General features: G+C 35.5%; 1 protein-coding gene across 5 annotated transcripts in view; it reads right to left on the reverse strand.

Annotated features, from left to right (window-relative positions):
* Positions 1-24,344, reverse strand: part of CCDC73 (coiled-coil domain containing 73) — a 58,656-nt gene that overhangs the window by 25,033 nt on the left and 9,279 nt on the right. For 4 of the 5 annotated variants that reach the window (XM_068147870.1, XM_068147869.1, XM_068147867.1 and 1 more), the window contains exons 2-7: positions 15,200-15,346; positions 7,973-8,044; positions 5,984-6,055; positions 5,115-5,150; positions 4,280-4,354; positions 3,509-3,547 (exon numbers count right to left, since the gene is read on the reverse strand). In XM_068147870.1, coding sequence (XP_068003971.1) covers positions 3,509-3,547; positions 4,280-4,354; positions 5,115-5,150; positions 5,984-6,055; positions 7,973-8,044; positions 15,200-15,346 — 441 coding nt within the window. The remainder of the gene's footprint in view (positions 1-3,508; positions 3,548-4,279; positions 4,355-5,114; positions 5,151-5,983; positions 6,056-7,972; positions 8,045-15,199; positions 15,347-24,344) is intronic. The other variant, XM_068147868.1, reaches the window with a different exon arrangement.

A 24,344-nucleotide genomic window follows, 5' to 3' on the forward strand; every position in this document is an offset into this window, starting at 1 on the left:
ATGACAGGGAAAAGACCTTAAAAGATTCTTCCACAGAAGACAATCAAGAAATACCAGAAGACACTGCAAGGTAGGGAGGGTTTGACCCTTGAGTTGGAGTAGGGCCCACAGAATCTTGGTTCTTCTTCCTAATGTCTGATACTGCAAGAACAGGAATTATTGCCCTGCCCTACACCAGTAATAAAGATAAGCTGGGATGGGGAGTGGAATTGATTGTGGCCATATGGTTTGTTGAGGCACAATGATTTCTTGGTGGAACTAGACCAGAGAAATAGCTCAGGGTCAGGTAGGTGACCGGAGGAAGACAAAGAGGGAATTGCTCATATCTCAAAGATATTCTGGAAATTGAGTCACTAGTTAGAGTTACTCAGTGAAGCAGAAGGTGGTAATTGGGAGGTGAAAGTGTCAGAGAAACAAAGGAGATGTAATGGTATGGAGACCTAAATCAAGATCATGTGAAAAATATGCAAAGAGCTGCCAATAAAAAAAATGTGGAAAGGAAATAAAATTATCATTCCTATATTGGGTTACTAAGAATAAACCAACTTAAAATCACATTTTTAAAATATTTTACAGGGATTCAGTTTTTTATTCATTTCACAACTAGTTCTGAATTAGAAAACTAAATGTCAGCAGAGAAGCTCTCTGGAAATGCTTATTATGTCAAAATATCCCTGAGACATTTTGCCCTGTGCCAAGTAGCACTCACACAAGCAGTTCCTGGGCACAGATCAGGAATCTATCTGCTGCAAATGATGTGGGTTATTTGGATGCAGCTTCCTTCTTTTTGAAAGAGCAGTAGAGTTCAATAAAGCTAGAGTTTAATGAAGATGCACATGACTGCAGGTTCCCTAAACCGTCTCACAAACATTTGGTTTACAAATATAGAATCAGCAAGTGAAACCAGGCATTCACAGAGGTAGCCACCCCACATACTTTACTCACTGATACACTGATTCACTACCCGGCAGACAGTGATGCCTCGATGCCTCCCCATTGATTACACAGAGTTTGCACTCCAAATTTGCTCTTCTGAACTGCACACAAGAGTTGGTCCCCAAACAAGCAGTTCTTGGTTGTTCAGTTGTTTGTTCTTGTTTTGTTTATATTTTAGCACCATGAGCTATGTATTTAAGCTTTAGATACTGCAAAAGACAAATAACTAAATGCTCACTCTCTCATACATGCCCAGGATCAGACAATGCAAGCAAACATGGGAACACATGGACAGATGCTACATTCAGAGAGTTCTAGCATTCTGCGTTGGACCACCTCCTGGGAGACTAATGAAGGCAGAAACCAAGACATGACCAAGACCATTTTCCTACTTTATTTCAACATCAGGAAAAAGAATACAATATAGAACCTGCTCTCAGAAGCAGATTCTAGCAAGACAACTAGCAATCATCCTGTAGCCTCCTGACTGCGTAAATGCTACCATCCATATGCAGTGAGGTGTAGTGACAACACTGCACACAATAATCAACTCTTATTGTGAAAACAAAGGAAAGATGGAAGAAAAAGAAATCCTTTATTTCTTTGTTTCTATACAGTCTTTCAATAGCAAACAAAACCTTCCACAATTTCAGAATTCTAGCTTGTGTTGCTATAATTCTAGCAGGCCTACAACATTCACATGAACTGAACTGGATAACACGCTTGAACAAGGTGTATACACACAATGTTAACATTGTATATACTAGACTGAAAAAAAACCACCATAATTAAAGGAACAAAACCAGAATAAAATGCTACATCAGTAAGGCAAGCTCAATCCCCAGCACACACAAAAGCTGCTTTGCTGACTGGCATGTTTTGTAAGGTGCCAGATATAAACTAAACAGCGCATCTGCTTACTTTCAAAACACTAACCAGGGCATCATCTAATCTGTCTTTGACAAACTTAGAACTGAAGTAGAAGTCAGTCTCAGATAAACAAATGGTTTGGAATTTCATCCATTTTGCATTTAAACATTTTGCCATTTGTGATAACTGGCTAAGAGAGTCTACATGGGCTACTACTGCTTTGATCCCTAGAACATGTTCTTTATTTCAGTGCAACTATGCAGGAAGTAAAGTTGGTAGAATTTGACATGGTCTAAAACTGTATTAGCCTGCTACTGCATAAGGCTGTAGGAAAGAATTCTCTGCTGCGTATCTTCTGGGTTTTTGTTCTCATCATTTCATACCAGAGCACCTTCTACAAATATGGCCAAGCTATATATGCTATGTTTAGTGCTACATGCAAAAGAGGATTTCTAATATCTTCTCATTCCCAGCTCAACAGCATTTTTAATAGCCATACTCTATACCAAAGTCACAGTAACCCACTGTTTTCAATGTTAATATTTATTATTGCATATGAATATTTATTCAAATACCCAATTACTGAGAAGTTTATAAGAAAGAAAGACATTTCTGTAAGCAGCACAGATAGATTTCCAGCTTCCAGAAAAGGTGTTATGAAGCTAATTTTCTCAGTTGTTTGGAAGACTGAGTTTGCAAGTTACAAAATAAAGGTAACATGTGAAACGACCTAACGTAAGTTCATTAATTTTGAATATTTTAAGCACATTTTTAGATCAGATGTATTTTAAGAATAAATACAAGTTAAAAGTGAAGTAAGACAAAACATTTTATGTTGCCTTTGATCTTTAACTTGTAGCCTTATCTCCCAGGTCAGAGGGCACATTATTCAATTTCACCATATTTTGTGTAAAACCACTGTAGCGTTGAAGATGACTTTCAGTACAAATGTCATGGTACTTAAAGCTAAACTGGACCCTAGTTTTTTGAGCTTCTTAATTAAAATCACAGTTTGTAATGGTCTGACAATATTATCTTTATTCTTTCCAGTTGAGCAGCAGCAGAATTTTCACAGCATTTATTCAATCAAGCTTAGCAGTGTTTCTACAGCTCACTCTTTCACTTCCTAAAACAGAGAACAGAGTTCAGAGTGACTATGCTGTCACTCTGTATAAATTTATTTTCTGTGTCAAAGGGAGTAAGCTGGGCTGAATGAAATCTAAACTGTTTAGGGGAACTGATGTTAAGAAGTAATTCTGAGAAGAGGAATGAAAAAGAGTGAGAGGAAAAACATCAGCAGTTTTTAAAAACAAAACGAAGACCTGCTTGGAATTTCTATTACTTTGAGATGAATATTCCAGCTATTACAAGTAGAAAGGTAATATAATTACATTATTAAAGTAACAGTCTATAACAAACCAACAATTTTTTAAAAAGTCTTTACAAAAAGAACAAAGGTACCAATTCTGATTTAGTGCAGGAGGAAAACCTGCCACATGATAACCAGCAGCTTTCACACTGCAAAGACCACTACCATGTTTGAAAGTTTTTCAGATTCAAAGCTAGCATCACCTATTTTGCTTATTTTCCATAACTATCATATATCATGTAAGTAGCAGAGTTAGGGGCTTTTGCATTATACTCTAAACAGACATTCTCTTTTAAAGACTTTTTTGTTTGTTTGTTTGTATTAATTTCTTACCATTTCATTCAGCTTCTTTTGTAGAGTGCATTTTGAAATCTGTAAAGTGCAAGTAGTATTCATTAAATTGTAGTTACAGTTTTTCTAACAACAACCTGCATATTTAGGTATTCTACTGTTTTATTCCATTTTAAAAGAAAGCCAGGTATGTCCCTATGTCTTCCTTTATTTCACATAACTAGATCACAGCCACACCTGCTCCAACACCATGTAACAATACAAATTACAATATAGAAATAACCCCAAGAAGCACCAGGGTAAATTGTGTGTGCATTGTGTGTTTTACAGGCAGTGGAAAGACATGGATTAAGTGGTAAATACAACACAAACAAATGTGAATCAAACAAAACTAATAAAGACCACCAGTTGGCGGTCCAGTGTGAGCTGGAGGTCCAGTGTGAATACTTGTTTCTGTTTAGGAGTCTAAAACTAGGGTTTCCCAACAGTTGAGAATACAATAGGAATAGAAAGAAAGGGGGAAATTAAGAAAATGCAAAGAAAGCACATTTCAGTGCCATTTGGACTTTGAGTCTGCAGATCTTCTGAAGGAAAAGAATTTTTCCTGGAAGGCTAACTTCAAGTAGTCTTGACACTGAAGACTAAAAGAGAAACTCAATGCTAGACAGTGAGGTGTACATGTACTAGAAAGATAAAATTAGAAAGCCTTAAAGACTCCATCATAAAAAAGCAAACTATTTTCTCACCAGCAAAAAAATAAAGCCAAGCCACTTCCATATCAAGCAACGTTATTTGACAAAAATTATAGTTTACCTGTAATGCTTTTAATGCTTCTTTCAGTCCATCAATTTCTTTTTCTTTTGTTTCTACAGCAAGTTGGTATTTTCCCTTTCAACAAAAACTGTACTTCAGGGTTTGTACAGAATAAGTGCATTTATAGGGAGAATTTATCAACGGGAATGTTACAAAACTAAAGCACCACTCCACTACGACAGAACAATTCATTGGTGAAAACAGGTAAAAATCCAGCTAAATAATTTTATAATGCACATATCTATTGCTTTAAAAGGAAAAGTGAAAACATGATAGTGTATTTTCACCACTTATGACTAGTTAGTAAGTTTTACGATTTTCTATTTTGAGAGACACAAGCAGAATTAATAAATTACTTTGGTTTATAATGAAGATACTAAATAACAAAGAAGGTATCAGGTAAACCAATTTTCTAATCTGCTGTAGTAAGGCCTTCCCAGAAGCAACTTCCCCAGCTTTTCCTATCTGCAAAGATGAAACTGAAGATCCTACTTCAGTTTGCTTAGGGTTCCTTTACTAGCTCAGGTAAATCAATAAAAACTCTATCAAAATCTGGGTTTACTAAAGTTTTTGAAATTGTTATTCCCCAACTGAGACATAGTATAAGAGGATTTTAAAGTGACATTTCACATGTTCCCTAGGGTATAAACAAACAAACAAATGTAACAAGTGTCATAAGGAAATTTCTCTTGCAAAGGCCAGAGCATGAAAATTAATTTAATTGTGGCATACTTAGTTTATACTTAGAGCACATTTGCTAAGTTATGTGGCATTATGATTTCCTTATCTGCTCTGCTGGATGACAAATAACAAATGATTATGTAACACAGGATACCTTTTCTTCTTCCATGGCAAACATCCTTGCCTGCAACTGGATTGCCAGCGGCATGAAGAAAAAAAGAAGAGAGAGAGCAAACAAAAATCAAGCTAGAACACATCAATATAGCACAGGGGATTGATTTTATTTGTGCAACTTGACAAGATAATATAACGGTATTACCCTGCATAGAGTACTTCCTGGTTTGTTGGGGCTTTTTTTCTTTAACTATAATAATTGTAGAGTCACAGGCAGCAAGCCTGGGAATCTCAAATTATTTTTTAAAGAAAGAAAAGCTTAACTGCTTGACAACTTCTTCTTTCTGTGTGATATGGTTGTGATGGAGCATCAGTGATAAATACCTCATCACCACATGCAAAAGTTTCAGTTTCTATGACTGCTCTCTGCAAGGTCTTTCAGCACTCATTTGTTGATTACAGATTATGGAGAAAAAAAAACCACAACCCCAATTTCAAAGACCGAGACACATGTTCAAATGTTGAACAGATAAAGTTGTGTGGCAGATCTTTTAGCATGGTTTATGAATCTAACCTTGCAGAGGACATGCTATCCTAGAGTAAGGTGGGGAAAAAAAACCACAACACACATACAGAGGAAAAAAAAAAAACAACAGATTAAAAGAAGCATTATCTTCTCTAGGAATGTTCTGAAAATGAAAAATCCCAGGAAGAGTGGCTTGCTGGGAAGAATTGTCAAAATACATGCATTATACTGGGACAAAGAAATAAGACCTGATTTCTTTGAGGGGTGCATTTTAGAATTTTATAAGCAAGAGAAAAAAATATTTTCATACCAACTGATAACTTGTCACTGTGCCATTATACTTTAAAATCTCATTGTCAAAACTAAAGGCCTTACTTTCCTACCTGTTTTTTAAAAGCTGCTATAGCTTCTTTGTTTTGTTGGTGCAATGTGTCCGTTTGATGCTGCAGAGTTTCCTGCCCATGCAAAATAACAACAGTGAGGATTAAATACTCTCTTACAGCAAACTATATACACATTTCACACAAAAAAACCTCCACTGATTCCTGGTTGAATATTGTCAGAAAGACATGACCGGTTAAAAATAAAACCTGCAGGCTAAAAGGAGATATTTGTTAACAGGCAATCACCTCTGATGGCAGTTTCTCTTTAATTTATAATAGGTAACAATTCTCACTTCTGGAATTCTCACCTCTAATCTGGAATTCAAATTAATTGCTGCTTGACTTCTATAAGCATCTCTCACCCACCCTATCAGCCTGCAGAAGCAATTCAACATGTGCTGCCATCTTATGAGAGCATCTTGACAGCTCCAGGTAGTCAAAATAGAATTTTAATTTTAGTCTCCATTAAAACAAATAAAATCCTATTTAAACATAACAATCCCCTAATCTGTTTTAGTTACTTTTTATCACTCAAGAAACTACATGAGAGAGCTGCAAGGAGGGTAAAAAGGACTAAGAGCAAGGCGATAGTGTAAAATATAGGATGAATCACAGAAATACTGACTGAAAGGGATATCCCTAAAGGAAAACAAACACTCACACAAAAAACCCCACCCAAACCAAAACACCAGAATCTTTGTTACACCAGGGGAACCTGTCTACTTACTACTACTGAGGTCAGTATGATTCTGCATTCAGAAACCATCATCAGGTCACGAATCCAATTTAAATGTCATACTTCACATTTTTGTCTTACTGGAATCTCCAGAATGAAAACTTGCATTACCATCTTCCTTTGAAGTTCCAAAGCTTTATATATGTACTCACATGAAGTTCCTAACATCTACAACTTATTGTTCACATTAGGTTTGCCATGTGCCCATGTTAAATGCAAAGTGCAGGAAAAAAAGTGAGTTCACCTAGTAAGTCCCATCTTTTTATTAATGGCAAATTAAATTGTTGTTGAGGCCTCAGAATGAAGGGACCCAGATCATCAAGAACTGCAATGCTTGATTAAGAAAAGCAAAGAAGGGTTACAAACTGAAAGCACTGTTGCTTTTCCAAATACAAAAAGCTTCCTGTTTCTTTGTGCACATATATATCTTTCAGGGAAAAAAAAAAAAAAAGAAAGAGAAAAGGCACATAGTTAGGATTATTAATTTAAGATGGTTAGGATGAACTCCAAGATTAAATAGTCTCTTTACTACTAAGATGTTAAATATTCCAAGATCAAGGATAGAGCTGAAATTATTGTTGTTTCGGTGATCGTAAAATATACAGAGTGAAGCCTTTTATCTTGTGACCTAGTGACAGGGTCATAGGTTTGATTGTATTAGAGAAGGGAATGGATTTCCTATGAAAGCATAACCTCAGCAGCCCTAACCCTAAGAAGAATGTTAGACTTATTTTACTGAAAACTTCATTCTGAGTGTTTAAAAACTGACAAACCACTTTTGAGTATGTCTAACATAAATTCCTGTTTCATTTTTCTTTTTAATGTCACCTGCAGAACATTGCAAGTGAAGTTGTTTGTACAACTGCACTGGAACTTGCACTTGCCAAAGCTAAGCATACTACAGAGAAGCTGCTGAGTGTCTTCCCCCATACTGATGTGTCAGCATGCCTCGTGCTAAGCTAAATGTCATTGCTTCAATATTTACATCCCTTTCGACTGACTGTTCCCAGTCACACCAAGTCTTATGATGGCATCCTTCTGCTAATTAGATTTCTAGGCTGGGCACAACACAAATTAATATAAAAGCTATAGAAGTTCATGGCTAAACAATAAACTACTGACTTCCAATATTCTACTATCAGAAATGACAACAGCCTTGAAAAGGAGAATTGTACCAAATCACAATCCGTATTAATACTACATTAAAATCAAATCCCAGCAGTTAGAACACTAAAATGGTGTAGGAAAGTTACCTTCTGCCATTCAAGCTCCTGTTTCTCAACAACAATTTTACTTATTTGCTCTTCATAATTATTCTCTGTTTCCTAGTTAAAAAACAAACAAACAAATGTATATAAGACTACCTACAAATCAAACTCTGGTAAATTGTGTATTCACACCCTCGTTCCTTTATTCCTTTACAGTCCAGTGCATAGTGCCTGCATACTGCACAGCACAATAGAAAAGTAGAACTCTCTGGATGCGGTAAAATAGCAGATGAGTTCCGACTATTTTGGTCAGAAAATTTGCAGAATGAGTAACTCAGATTGAAATGCACAAAAGAAAATTAGAATCTAGGATTATAGTACTTTTCATTACCAGGAACAGTTCCCTCTTCTTATATGTTCTCTTCTGCATCTTACAAGAAAAATCAGACCTAAAGGGAACCAACCAGACTTCGCAGTTGAAAAATTACTGAATCTTCTGATGAACCATGACAAAATACTGTGATGAAGAGAATTTCACTAAGCCACATTAAGTGCTTCAAGAATCAAATGTTAGCCAATGATACAGATAATCATGGTTAATGACTCAGAATCTTTGGGAGATCTTAATCATTCAACTTAAAGCATTTGAATCTTTACACTATTTGACATCTCCTAAGACAAGTGAAAAGTTTATGTCTGCAATTACTTCTGTTATTATGGAAAAAGCAAAATATTTATCAAACAATTCTGTGCCAAAAACCCTCCTGACCTACCAAATGAAAGAAGTCTAAGAGAAATCATGGATAATCAACATACTTCGATACAATGAGCTACCAGAAAATCTAAGAAGATTATTAAAGTCAGAAGTTGCCTTCACAATCTAGAAGATGTACAAGGATGGCATACATCATCTTTTGTTTTTGCTGAAGGATTTTGTCAAGAATCATACCATTAACCATTACTGTGACAATAAATGAGACTTACCTGTTGATAATCACAGTTGCTACTTTTTATGAGCACTGGCCTTTCTTTACAAATACTCAAAAAAGTAAGAGCAACAAGTTTGTTTGTGAAACAGACACCACCTCATACAAGAGCAGTGTTTAGGCTTTTGATGCATAAACAATTCATTGATCTTCTGTTATTGTAAACAGTTATAATAATTAATATCTTTTAAAGACCTAGAGAGCTACGCTAATATGTTGCTCTGAGCTTCAAAAGACTAATTTCCTGCCTTTCCTCCACACGTTGGGGATCACTCTGACGGTAAGATTGACTTCACTTTGAGGAATTTGTTTGCTAGTAACATGCATCGAGGTCTTGTGTTGGACACTCCAAAAAGGTCTAAACTTACTGTGTGAGGTAAGAGATTATTCCCAATACTTGAACTGTCTTCTCTAAATTGCAGTATTTTTATGTGCACTCTTGATACTGGGTTTTAAGTAAAAGTTCTACTGAATTGCAATACCCTGTATGACTACACTTACCATGAGGAAAAACAAAACCAACAAAAACCCAACCAAACAAAAAAAAATCCAACCAGGAAAACAAACAAACATACAAAATGACCACAAAAAATGATGTCTGAATGAAGTAAGACAATTGTCTGAAACAGTGAAAGTGCAAAGTGTGGTTCTTCCTCCTTCCAGAGTGAAGGAGATAAAAATGTTTTGGCTACAAAGAATAATATATGCTGCATCTTCAAGAAATGCAGCTCTTTCCTAAATCAAATACAAATGGGAATTTTAACTTTTTGATACAAGGATATTTGTGTTTCAATAATTTGTGCACAACTGTTGTAAAGAAGATTTGGCAACCTTTTCTCACTTAATGTAACGTTTGATCCATAGTCCCACTGTACTATCAACAGAAATAAAATGGCAAAATACATTCAAAGGTGATTTAAAAGAGGTTTTTAAGATTGACATATTTTATAGGTTTTAGGGTCAAAACTGACTTCCTTGATTAACAGGAAGTTTACAGGTATGTGTGTGGATGGAAATAATGCACACTTCTATCCACAGGAGGCTGCTCCAAAGTATTTCAAAACTTGCTTGCCTCACTCATGTCAATTTTACACAAAATATTGAACATACATTTTAAATTAAAATTCATCTCACAGAGAACTAAAAAAAAAAGTTCTTTAGTTTTTGCTTCTCTGGTGTGTATCAGCAGAATATAAATGGAGAAGAGAACTAAAGATGTCATATGTCTTATAGTAAAAACTAAAAATAAATAAAAATTTAGAAAATTGAAAATATTATCAATGTTTCTCAGTTTTTCCTTAACAAATAGTACCTCAGAGTTACAGTGAATTTGTTCTCTGATATTGATCTATAGGTACTGAAAGAAAATTCCCTGCAGTGATAAAAACAAATGAAGTGGACTTATAGCTTCTTATAGAAGTATAGTCTTAAGTAGTTTATGTCATTAAGCAACAAATGCTGTTAAAAGGATATATGACTAACAAAAGCCTTGTTCAAAATTGTAAGAAGTAAGGATTATAAATTCTGACCCTTAAACAGGCTGTGTAAATTATTCCTAAACTAATCAAGATGTACTGCAGTAATATTCTTCCTTAACTCCAGAGTGTGTATTTCTATCACCTCTCTGTGCAGGCACTAACATATATAAGGGTATTTAAGAAGTTTGATCCAGTGCACAGTTAAGCAGAGGAAAGGAAGTGGTCAGTTATCCTATGGTTCAGATCTAGTTTTGGGAAGATCAAGAGTATGTACCAGTGCAACAGAAGCAACAGCAGGAGATGTAGCTTGGAACCACTTCATGGAAAGTAAACCTGCCCACAGAACACGAAGTGCCTGCATAATTGAGCCCTAATATGCTTTTCCACAACATGCTAGCTAATTTTTAAGCATATATTTTGAAAATATGCAAACTAACCACACCAATTACTTCATTTCTTCAACTTCCATGTGTACAACCGTCTCACTTCACTTTGTAATCTCACCTAGTTGGGTTCATTTGTTATGAGTCAAAAGCTCAAGTTTAGAGTTTGTTTACTAAAGAAACTTCACACTGCAACTAGCATCAGAAATGAAATACAGCTATGAAGGCAAAGTGGTAACAGGGATAAAAAACACCTTAAGATATGCACTGTGATTCCAACTTATCAGCTTGTTGGATATCCATATTGAAGTTACCATGAAACAAAGGGCAAAGAATGCAACATTTTAATGGAGAACAAGAAGAACAGACACTATCAACACAAATTCTTAGTAAAGAAAATGTCAAACTTATTGAAATACCAGAATGAAACCAAGCTTTATGTGTGTGTATATATCTCTATCTATAAAAAGAAGTAACTTCAGTACAAAACAACAAAATTATTGTGTAAATGATAGAATTGTCCAGCTACTTGTAATCAGGCATATATACCATCTCCATTTTGAAATGTCTATTTTAAACCCTAACAAGAACACTGAAAAGGAAATGCAGCAATTTTGTGCAGAAATGTGATTTAAAATGTTACAACTGTTCAAGAATCAGCATGTTAAAGACATTTATAACTGTTAACTCCCACATCTGTACTGAGCACTTCACACTTAACTGATAAATACAATAATACAAGTTTGAAAACCGCATTAAATTCCATTTTAAGTGAGCCCTTTGAATACACAAGAGGGTAGGAACCAAAGTTAAGTGAACAACACTCAATCTGAAACCTATCAAAACATGTAGATATGCAACTACTGTTGAAAAAAATAAATATCATACTTAAACTGAGAATGGCAATGACATGATAAAAACGTGAGCTTGCTAACAACTACAAACCTTATCCATCATTTTTACTTCTTTCAAAGGACATTTATAGTTTACCTATTTTGAGTTGAAAGCTTTTAAAAGTTGTGTGAAGCATTTTTAATTTTATTTTTTTAAGTCCCACCATCTGTTTATTAAGACAAAAACATTTTTATTACAGTTAGGAGAATAATACTGTATATAACTTTGATGAGGTATCAAAACCCCACAAAACCTTAAAAGTGTTCATTTTTTATTAGGTGCCTTAGGACTACATGGATTTAAGTGTTTTTATAAAAAAAGACTACCATAACAATAAAAGAGGAGCAATTTGATGGTTTATTTACTCGTTATAACCTTTAGAAAGTGTCAACCCTTCTTTAAAGTGTTTGCTTCAGGCTGTAGTTTTACAAGACGGGCTGTGGATTGGTCAAGCCCCCTCGATTCCTGACCCTGAACAGATTTAGGAACAGAGTACAGCTGGCTCATGTCCAAGCAGCCAAAACTGCTGCTAGGTACTTTTATTATCTTTCTCGAACTCATCATCTACCTCCTACAAAATTGCACATCCAATTTCTCATGCAGGTCAATCAAAAAGTACTCATAGAAACCACTGTTTCTGAATGTTTCATACTATAATGAGAATACCCTTCAGGAACTAAGCAGTCCAGTACAACTTTTAGTAGACCATATGGATATCCTCCTCAAGTTTTGTTCCCAGGACAAATAGAGAGAATATTTATAACAGCTTTATTCTAACTTTAGTTCATGGATACAACATTTTTGGATCTTAACAGTTACATTTCTGGGGTTCTTTTTAGGTCTACATATAGTACAACCAATATGACCATTATGATCATAACTGGCATGTCCACCAATATTGTAACACCACTAATAACTCAAGTTTAGTAGTTCTGCTTTGCTCCTTCTGACAACTAAGTTTATGGTTCCATCAACTTTCTTCACTAAGTATTTTGAAAAGCAATTTGCCTTATAGGCCCAAGTGACATTTCCAAATATGAACCATATACCACAGCTTTCAATTTTCATCTCAATACAGTACTCCACTTGCTCATATAATCTGTGAAGCACTGCTAAACAGATGAGTTAGCCCTGCATAGTTATGTCATCTCTGCCATTCTGGAACAGACTAGCTCGGGTACCTTGAGCTGCACCGTGCTAAGCAGTGCTATGCTGTCTGGCACAAACCCTTTCACTGCTGGCAGAAAGCAGAAACACATTTTAGGAATTAGTAGGAAGTAGCTAATGGTAAGCAAGGTCCCTTCATGTCCTCCCTCTCAGAAAATCTAAAAAGAGCCCATTGTGCTGTAGAACTTGTATTAGAATAGCCAAGGTCATGCCAAAGATAGGGGAACTGAGATAAACTTGAAGTCTATCTGAAAGGAACAGCACATCAATCTCTGCAACACTAGGGTGAGCCAGAGCTGCTGAGAACAGCTATCAGAAAAGACTCAAGGTGAGGTGTTGTGAGAGCCACATCATTCAGGATTTGTCTCTTTTATCAAGTAAGTACAAAAGGAGATCTAATTTATATCAAACCAGAATAAGGGAGAACAGGAAAAAACAAACAAACAAACAAACAAACAAACCAGAAACTAGGAAAAATGGAGAAAAGAAAGAGGGGGAAAAGCATTAGGGGCAGGGAAGGAGACTACTGTCAGAAACAGTAAACAGTAGTTTAATTAAAAAGATAAACAATAACAACTTACACTTATACCACAACAGCCCAAAGATAAAAGAGTAAAATCTGTTCTTTGTAATTTTTACTAAACAGAAGAGTATCAAATCTAATAAACTCAAGGCACAAATGACAGACTACATAGTATTAGTCAGACTTTGTAATGTCCCAGTCAAGAACAGAGAGAGTCTCAAGAGAGTTTTCTATGGAGACAGATCACTGCAACTTATCCTTTGCACCAAAGAAAAACATTAGTAAAATTTTAAAAATCAGTGCCAAGATTTATCTTCTTTGTGCTCAGCTATTTAATACCTATCCTGTTTCAACTGCTACTAAAATCACCCAGATCCCCAAAGTATTAGAACACCCTTGTTTTCTTACATTTACATGCTGTTCTGTCTAAGGACATTATTTTGGATTGAGGGACAAGAAGGAAAATAATTCAGTACACAGTATATGTGCTTTCTTGCCCTTTAAAACATTGTCCTTAAACTTCATGTCAGTTATCCTCTATGCACTGTACTTCAGAGACCATTTAAGACTTTCAATTTGACCTGCTGTACCACAACATTATACTGTCAAAATTGATTATATTTATCCCTCAAGAAAAGGATCATCTGTTATTATGACAAAATTAACTCAGCTGATTGCAGAACAAGACCAAAAGATTTTGGAACAAAGTGAATGGGATATCCACCACAAAAGGATCACTGGGTTGATCGGTGCTTGATGAGTAGGAAAGCTAAACTGGAAAGAAAAAATATGGAAGGACATTCAAACTATTGGAGTGTGAAATAATTTCTCTGGAGTAAGGAAAAGAGTAATATCATCATTTGGTAGCTTTTAATTACAAAGACAAAAAAAAATTGTTCACTATTCTGATGCAGCCTTTTATAAAAACATAGTCACTTACTCTTGTAGCACATCAGACACAAAACAGAAACAAATCCAAAAAATCCCCAAAGATGACACTCCACCGCACTCTACAAACATTTTTGGGCCCTCATCAACTGTATTAGAAGAAATGTTAACAATGTAAATGGAATTCAGCTAACACATCTTCAGGAAATGTACAATCCAATTATTATTGTAAAATTCTTCAGTCTATTTTTTACTGAAAAATAGTTAGAGTAGATTAAATGCTACCACTGTTACAAAAGTCTAGGGATCAGATGGGGGTGAGTTTCAGCAATACTGCACAAGGAAAGTATCATCAGGCAGATATTTTTCTTGGATTTTTTTTTTTTAATGGCAGTCATTCTTTTTTTTATGGCTTTTTAAGGAGAGGATTATAGCATTTAACTTAGAGCAAAATAAGCATAAATCAAGCATGTCATCAATACCAATGTTTTAAAGGTAATAATACACATATTTTGAAGAGGTCAAGTTCATCAAATGCAGAAAGATATACTTCAAGTTTTTCAAAAAGGATGACAGCTCTAAAACACTAAAGGGAAAACAGAAACAAATGATTATGTACATACCACTGAAAAGTAACCACAGAAAAATATAACTGGAAAAATAACCAATCATATTTGTCAATAGCCTGGTGATCAAATGTAGCAGCTTTGTACCTTATTACAGGAAAGCCAACTTCATTGTCATGCAGCCCTGTAGTCTTTGTGCTGCTTACAGAGAAATCTCCAATACAGACACTGTATGTATACCCACATTTTAAAACAAAATCCTTGTTGGTGAGTTACTTAAAAACCAGAATGAAGTTTACCCACACTTATGCAGCATTTAATGTGATTATACACAGGGAGACAGAAATAAAACTAAGAAACACTACAAAATAATATGAACACATTTACCCTTCTTATACGCAGTTCTTCTATTGCCTCCAATAAACTCGTTTTAAAATCTAGCAGTCGAATCGACAGTAATGTCTCTGATGGACTTTGTAGAGTAGAGTCAAGTGGCTGCATTGTAAAATCTTCATCCATTCCTCCAAGTTGTTTCTGCAAAACAACAAAGAAAGTGTATTGCCTCTGCAGTTTATCACTAAGATAGTATTCAAAGTGGGAAAACTTGCAAATTCGGAAGTAAATTCCTATTGCAACACCCTGAATGCAGTAAATCTATTAGTCATGGAATTAATTTGTAAATGTTATATTAATGTGTGATACTGTAAAAGAAACAGCTTTGTCATTAATTTACTACTGTCTTTTGTTTCTCTCTCTCTCTCTTTTTTTTTTTTTTCCATTTGGTTTTACTTTCAAATGAAGACTGCAATGAGCACACAAAAGGAAGTAGCACAGTTGTTTTTTCCCAGAGCTACTGCCCTGTGCTGGCATGAAGGTACTGCACCTAACACATCAGGCCATGAAAGAATAAGTACTCGCCTTCAAGATTTCAAAAGATCACAGCACAGCCTCAGTTTTACAGAAGACCTTCAGACTGGCTTGAAAAGACAAACTAAAAGTAATAATCACTGTTTCTGCTGCTGAATTTTGAGAAGAAAACTTTTTCTTTCTGTTCCCACAAGATCTAGGATCAAAATGTTGTAGTCACCAAGCAGTTATGCTACCATAAGACCCAGGTGCCTCTGCAGGGACAAAGCATGTTTGGTAATGACAGAGGGAATTACAACACTTAGTATTTGATTTATAAAAAGATAATTCTAAGTATTTCAGCTGTACTGTCTAGATTATTTCTTAATATTTCAGCCTGAATTTCCACCAGTCCATTAGAACACAAAATGCCATCCCCTTCCCACAGACACTTCATGCCTTTCTGGACTAAGAATTAAAAAGGGTAGAGCACAGGAGTTATGACTGACCTGGCCACTGCCACAGAACCCTTAGGAAGGAATTCCTGCAGAAAGACAGAGACCTGGTCTGTATCACAGGGCCATAACAACTACAAATCAGGGCTCACTACTTTTTCTGCTGTTGTCTAACTAAAACCCTAACATAGATCAAATTTAAGCTGCTTGGTCATGCACAACAGATTGATTCCCTGCTCAGTTGCCCCACCACAGAAGTTATTCTAAGGTATAGTTATAGTTTTGTTAAAAACAAAACTATAGTAATAGTTTTTTTTAAAACCAGAAAAGTCAGGCTCATTTTTGTCTTCCATTTCAAAACATATGACTGATACTGAACTGTTCAATATGAAATATTCTTTTGTCAGTGTCAAAACTGTGTTTGAAGGGCTTCTGAAGAGATGGCAAATAAAAGTCTGCATTGGAACCATTTACAAACACGTACCACTACAGACAACAAATCTGTTGTGTCATTGTGCCAACACGAATCAGGCACCATGCAGCCAATCTGCACACATTTGAACCACAAACCAACATTTTTTGATACCCTATCAAGTATTGGGAGATGATCATACCTACAAAACTAATAAAAATGCTAACATTATGAATAATAAATTAGGCATAGAGCCATTGATTTAACTTTTAATTGTGACATATTCTGATCTGAACAGTAAGATCTTGCAAGTATAATGTTAAGACATGCTACATACTCTAATTCTATTGCTGTCAGCTGACATTGCAGGCTGAGAGCTGGGAGACTGTGCAGATACGTATTTTTACTAGACAGTGCTGTTATGGAGAGTCCTCACAGCCAGTATTAATAAGGAAAAAATAAGAATGCCTTTCAAAAAGAGCATCTGACAGAAAAATCATGGTCTGACTCTTGGATTGATCCTACAAAGGCAGGTGCACTTGAAGCGCATCACAGTTAAGAAATCATTTCTATTCATGTCAACCAGTGGAAGGATGTGTGTAAACCAATACATACTGGGGCTTACAAATTTCCTTCCCATCTCAGAAGCAATCTGAAAATTATTTTCTCAGGGAAGATATTTTCAAACCAATGGTATTCTCTGAGGGATGGAAGAAAATGGGCCTCAGGCATCCATGGGCTTTCTCTTCGCTCACTGATTTCAGTAGGAGCACTTGACAAACATGACTTCACCTCCCTAATGCAGCAAGTATGGATAAAGGCTTTTTGGAGTGAAGCTCATTGAGTCTTCACCCATCCCTTCATCATGAAAGTACCAGTCTCTCACGAGCAATTTGTACTCAGACTTTTTCCAAGACTTGCAACAAAATGCTTCACAGCCTGCTGCTGAAAATTGCAAGGAACAGTGTGTTATACATGCTCCCTCTCATCCTCCTCCTAGTTGAGTGCAAGGACCTCTGTGGTCTCTTCCACAACAGCAAGGGAATCAAACAGCTTAGTTACCTGCCAAATATTTTATTCTATGTTTGACTTCAAAGAAAAATACGCAAAATATAATAATAAAGTTACAAAATACTTTACCTCCCATACCGATAAAATGCCTGCTTGGGATATCACACTTTAATACAACTGTCTAGAGCTACTAATAAATGCCCTTTGAAAAAGAAAATACAAAACACCTCTTGTGTAATCAAAGATATTGCCAAATAGATGGCTTTTTCAGCTTAACAGCTAGTATTTGCCAGATTACTTGTAAAATAAAATTATTATTAATAATAATAATGATAAAGCTAGAGCATACATACAGGAGAAAGCATTCTAAAAATTAAACTAAAATGATCGAAGTTCCTATTATGAAGCATTTACTACATTTGCTTTCCTATTACTTGTTTTATGTTCAACAAAAATAGGACAAAAATTAGTTTTTAAAAAGCACATTAAAAAATCCATTTAAACACAATTTTAAGTGCCATAAAGGGCTTTATATCTTTGAAAAGCACTTATTAAAAATTACATCTTAAATACCCTGCACTAGAAAGTAAGTTAGCCTATAAGCCTGATAGGGGTCAGGGTAATAACACAGAATGAACAAATTACACTGTCATTCCACTTAAATTATTTAAGTTATTTAATTTGACCTGTAGATAGTCTCTTGTCTTCTCATCATGCCTGACTTTTAAGTGGGAGGTCTTCATTCATGATGATCCTTTAATGGAAGCAAAGCTTTCTCCATTTAACCCATGGCGTTATCAATCATGTACAGGGATAAATGAGGCTGTAAGATTTTGCCAGTATCACAAATGACACTGTGACCTGAGGCCAACATCTTTATTTGCTTCTCCAGTGATTCACTTCAGCAGATATTAACCAATTTTATAATCCATGAAAGGCAAAATTAAAGGACACCATCCATAAAACAGAATAATTCCTATCAGCAACAAAGTGATGTCGGTATTATCTTATAAATTATATGGCCATACAGTGTGGTAATGTAATGAAGTAAAGATGGTAATAATCAAATGCCTAGGGCAAATGCTAATATGCATTTAATCACACAGCATGAAGCCATTTGTCACTACAGTTGAATGCATGTGTACATAAAATACATGAGTCACGTCCTTATTGTTATACTATAACAGCATCAATTTCACACTATCGTTTTACCACAATAACAACTGTAGGCTTTGATATTAACTAAAACATTCAAACGCCAGGAGTGCAGCTGATGGCAATACCTTAAAAAAAAATAAATCTATTTTGAATGATGTTCCCCCTAGTATTTGACTTCTCACTGTGTGCAGAATTCTGTAATGTATTTGTACAAAACCCCCTTCAGGTATGTTTTCACAACACCCCGAACGACTTTTTTGAAGCAGGGTGATTTATGGCATTTCGACATAGGCTGAAGCAGTTTTTAAGCATCTATCAACCTCAATAGGTAACTATTGATTTTCATTTGTTTGTTTATAGGCACAAACAGATATGAAACAGACAAAGCATCTGCCTTAAGATAATCTAAACTGTTTGCAGAACACTCCAGAAAAAATTATAGTGACGTGTAAGCATCAAGTTCTGTGCTTGGTGAAACAGAGGAATGAAAATATTAGAGGACGAACATTACATACGGAGAGAACTTAAAACAGATTTGACTTGAATCCATCCTTGTCTTAAAAAATGAGACACAACAAAAAAAAAACCCACACCAAAAAAACCCCAACCAAAAAACCCACCAAAAGCAAACCAAACCAAAACACACCAAAAAAACCCCCACCACCAAAACACCCCACCCCACAGATAGTCACCATTTGCCAGGTTCCAACCATCACATCTGTCTCACACTTTGGTTACATAAACCAGGTTGGTTTCCTCCATGATAAGATAACCTACTGGCACGCAGTGCCGTAACATTTGGACTGTAAGACAACTTGGTACATTCCCTACATGGAGCCAATATCCATCAAGATATATGGATTATGGTTTATGTGGTTTAACATCTATTTTACTGGATCAAGAAAGTTACAGCACCTTAAAGATCTTGGGCTCAGATTTGAAAAATAAAATAGTGAAGCCAGCACTCCCTGTCACAGCTGTTGGGTGCTTTTCTATGTTAGATTCAGAGATTTTCTGTAAGTAGGTTTATTTATTTTTATACCTTTACAGGCTGACAAATACTGCATGTTTGGTCTTGCCCTAATTGGTCAATATAGTGATTTATAGGAAAAGAAGAAGTTATTTTTAATTTCTGAAGGAAGGTCATAATACTTCTGTATCCCCCATCTTCCAATAAACATTTATATAATCCTTGAGGAGGAACAGCAACCTTTGTGCATGCCAGAGAGCACCCACATCCAACCAACACCCTGAATTTACCCACCCACAATTCATCTATACAGGTCCAGAAGGTGCAACACCTCTGAAAATGCTATGTTGGCAGGTTACCACCACACCAGAACCTTCCAGGCTGCAGATGGTTACACTGGTATAATGAGGAACACAAAATGGATAACAGGGCAAAACACACTCTCTTGGAGGAACTGTGTTGGTTTAATTCACTATTTCATTTGCTTTTAGGTTGTGTGGGTTTTGGAAATGGTTTTGTTTTTCTGATGAGAATGGCTCTATTCACAACAAGAAAACAAAGCAAATAATCTAAACATTCCACAAAAGCACAGGTTCTGGGAAAGAAGGCTCTGACTCCAGCAATTACACAGGTTATGTATCTGTGTACAACAAGATGCTATTTAACAAAAGTATTTCCTTCCTAGAAGAGAACCCACCAAGCAACTTGTCTTTTCATAATTGCCCCTCTACAGTTCTGTTGAGTATTTTTCTGTATCTAATTATTGTCAAGCATTACCGTTGCAGTCTAAAAATGATTATAGAATCATGCAAACAAAATGATTTCTTTCAGTCTTCCAAAACTTTAGAAGTTAATTAGTTTTCAAAAATAAATTTAAAGAAAAGCAGTGTTCAAAAGTGTATTGCCAACCTTATAAGAGAATTTGTTTCTAAAAGCTTAGATTACTGTATCAGTATACTGGTTTGCATTTACAAAGAACTATGTTCTTCTTCAAAATACAATTATCAAGAGCTGGACTCCTTTAAAAGGCTCAAAACCAGACTAAGAGACTTAAAGATTAAAAATCCAATGATTGTATTTTTGTAGTCACATCATCTTGTACTAAAAAAAAAGAACTGAGGAAGGATGGGGCAGAAGTGTGGTTTTCGAATGGGCATCAGGAAGTATTGTCAGGGCAAAGTATTACTTTAAAGGACTGTTTTACACGAATTTTAATTCTAAATGAATACTGATTTATATTACAATACCAAACAATCTTCTTTATTCATGTATTACATTAATTTAAGTTTGGTGAACATACACTTACGATAGAAACAATTACCCCAGATCAAGCAAAGGATCTTTCTACCTCACTATTTAATCAGAAACAAACAACAGTAATTCCTCTCCTTGGCCTTGCAACTACAGGATTTTTAACATTAGCCCAGAGCAGTAATATAAATCGTGTGTTGCTTATTGTAGCCAGTACAAGAGTCCCCTCAAGATGCAATTTGTTATGACTATACACCTTTGAAAATCAGTGGAATCAGACTGGTTCTTCAAGGCTTCTCTGGAGAACATTCCCTATCCCTCTACTGATGGGTTAATAATACTTCGCTGTATCTACTCTTATTAAAGTAGCTCTATCTGCCCCTCTTCATGCTCCTTCCTGAAGTTGGAGAATACACTTTTACCAGTTTAACTTAACAAAACAGGACACAATTGTCTAGATGAATTTAAAATAGCGCGTATTACATAAAGCCTGTTACTAAAGCAAGCTCTAACATCTTAGGAGTTAAAGGAGCAGTTTAATTCATTTAGTAGATATCCCACAATTCAGTGAGTTTTATCTAAGAAATAGATTTGTGAATCTGCATTATTTCTCATTTTCCAAAGACAAAATAATAATTCTCATATCAAGTTGTTCTTATCTATTAATCTGTTCTAAATTCAATGTAATTTGTTTAAATTCAAGATAAGTATAAAGATTTTTACACTGGAACCTGCACACTTGTCCTAGAGTTGCCTTTGTCAAAGCCCAGGAAAGCATCACGCCCTTTGCAGGAGGAGGATCTCCACCACCTCCATACTAAAGCACAACAACTGTCCTTAAAATCGTGACTTAGAACCTTTGCTGACAAAACTGTCATTAGATACTAGTGATCTGAGGCAGTCCAGTTGGTAATGTTTATCTTTTCAGATTTTCAGGCTTTATTAAAATTGTGGGGAAGGTACTGGACAAGGAGCACTCTGTTGTTGGAATCCTCAGGTCTCCTTGGTCAAGAAGCAATGAGTCTGAGTTGTTTTGTTTTTCTTATTTGCCTAAAAGTTTTTGTTTGGGTTTTTTCCCCGCATTATGTTTCAACATATTAACAGAGCTACAGTAAGGGAGTACAGGTAAGTGAATTGTTATGAAATGTGGTGATAGGGTTAACATCTTTATCTGTTTTTCAAACCCTTCTAAACACAATGGCTAAGTGTCCTGTATGTGTATGCAATAGTATGGCAACAACAAAAAGGTAAACTGAACAACACATTCCTGAAGAGACCAAACCAATGACCCAGAAAGCATATGGGAAAGTCCCTCTGAGAGTCTGTTTTGCTCAGCCTGCAGTATTTAATTTCAACACAATATAACTGCTATTTCAAGAAATTATCACAGTGCTTCAATTCATTTTTTTATACCATAATCCAATAAAGATTACTCCCATACAGAGCAATAGGAAATTTAACTTGAAGAGTAAATTTTTTTAAGCAAGTCTTCTCAATTACTCCAAAGTCTGTATTAGTTACCTGTTGAATTCTACTTGAAATTTAAGAGATTGGAACTGCTTGTCCAGTTACTATGTTGCTTGGGATCTGCATTTTTTTCCCCAATTTACAAGATGTTGTCTTCAGTAATTTGAATTCTTTTGATGACAATATATGATGTACCCAGCATAGGTATTTTTCAGAAACAGGTGATTTAAAATTTCTCTATCATATAAGTTGGTCTAACAAATACAGAAATACATTTTCTATTGTGCAGTCTATTGTACAGTTCTATTCTACAGTCTATTGTAGCTGTCTTTTACAGAATATGGGAGGCCAATAGATGATACCTCAAGATTTTATTTTTTCCCCCCCAATCAACAAGTGAAAAAGGACTATGAAGAAAAAAAACCATCAACTCATTTCAGCTGAAATGAAGAGCAACCCAAAAGATAGTTGCACTCTAAGACTGCAAAAATATGTATTACTTAAGTTTGTAGAAATAAATTTCCCTCTCTGACATTTCAAACCTAGTGTTTTTCAAATTTTAGTCAGCATCTTTTTACCTATTAGTATACAGACATTAATTGTTCGAGGGATTAATAGCACTCAGGTTTACTCAAACTTTGGGTTTAAAAAAAAATAATTATTAAAATACCTGGTCTTTCAGTGAGTCCAAATACAGTTTACCTCGGTTTTAAACACCATGCTGCCACCTAGTTGACAACCTAATGAACTATGATGCCCCACAATTACAGCTAAAGGCATTGAACAAAATTCAAACTATTTCTCAAACAGATGTTTTTGCCAGAACTAAGGTATCAGAAGGAATGAGGCCTCCAACTAAGTTCCTCATCCAGTAGAAGTACTCTTGCCTGTATTTACAGTTGTGAAATAACTATACCAAGTACAAAACAAAGAAATTAGACTCAGTACTGTCAACTAAAGGTTCAGCCCAAAATAATGTAGTATTAACACTGAACAGATTTACACTAAGAAACGTACTGAAGAAAGCCATATTCATATGTGAAACATCTGGGAAATTTAGTTTTATAAATTTAAAGAAGGCTGCCAGCCTGCATCATTCAGAACCACATCAAGCTGTGAAGTGCAGAATTGCTCTTTTGGATAAATCTAATCCAAAGGATTAGGGACATGGCATCAGCAAGAGCAAATAATCTCCTGTGTCAGCAAATCCAGGCACTACTGATATTTAACTTCTTTCCAATATTTTGGAAATATCTATTTTATAATCAGAAAGAACTGATTTGCCTGAAGGCTGGTTTGAGCTTTGTTGTTGTTGGGTTTTGTTTACTTGTTTTGGTTGATTGGGTTTTAATTCTCTCTTCTTTTAAACACATGTCACAAAAAGTACTACTTCACCTTCCCCCCCCCCCCCCCCCCCCCCTCGACCATTCCTCAACACAACTTACACTAGCATTAATGTTAAATACTTTGGGATCCCTATAGTATAGCTTCAAAAGGAAAGCAATTGTTATCTCAATAGGGCATAATATGGTAAGAAAATTAACTATTTTCTGCCTGAGCATCATAGATAATGTCAATATTAGTGAAAAAATTCCTGTCTCATCATTAGAACAATTTCCAAATCCTATATATGTGCAACCTGCGACAGGTTAGTGTAAAGACATCCCTACAGCACCAGCTTTGGAACAGCTCCCGCAGGAGGTCAGGAACAGCAGGCGAAGGCAAGAAATATCCCTATACCAGCACATGAAACTTTATTTTCTCCTCTCCATGCCACAGGATCCTCATAACTTCAGAACAGCAGAGAGTGCAGAAACCAAGTAGATGTGTTTCCCCCTCTTTGGGAACCCAGTTTAATACACAATCAACAGGTACAAGATATATTCAGGATAGAAGATAACACACATGTTTGTGTAAAGATGCTTTGGAAGATAGTAATTACATATCATAGTGATTAAAAGC

Source organism: Melanerpes formicivorus, unplaced genomic scaffold (assembly GCF_026170545.1).
Source record: "Melanerpes formicivorus ecotype bairdi unplaced genomic scaffold, bMelFor1.0.p_v2 SCAF_16, whole genome shotgun sequence".
Classification (NCBI taxonomy): Eukaryota; Metazoa; Chordata; class Aves; order Piciformes; family Picidae; genus Melanerpes; species Melanerpes formicivorus.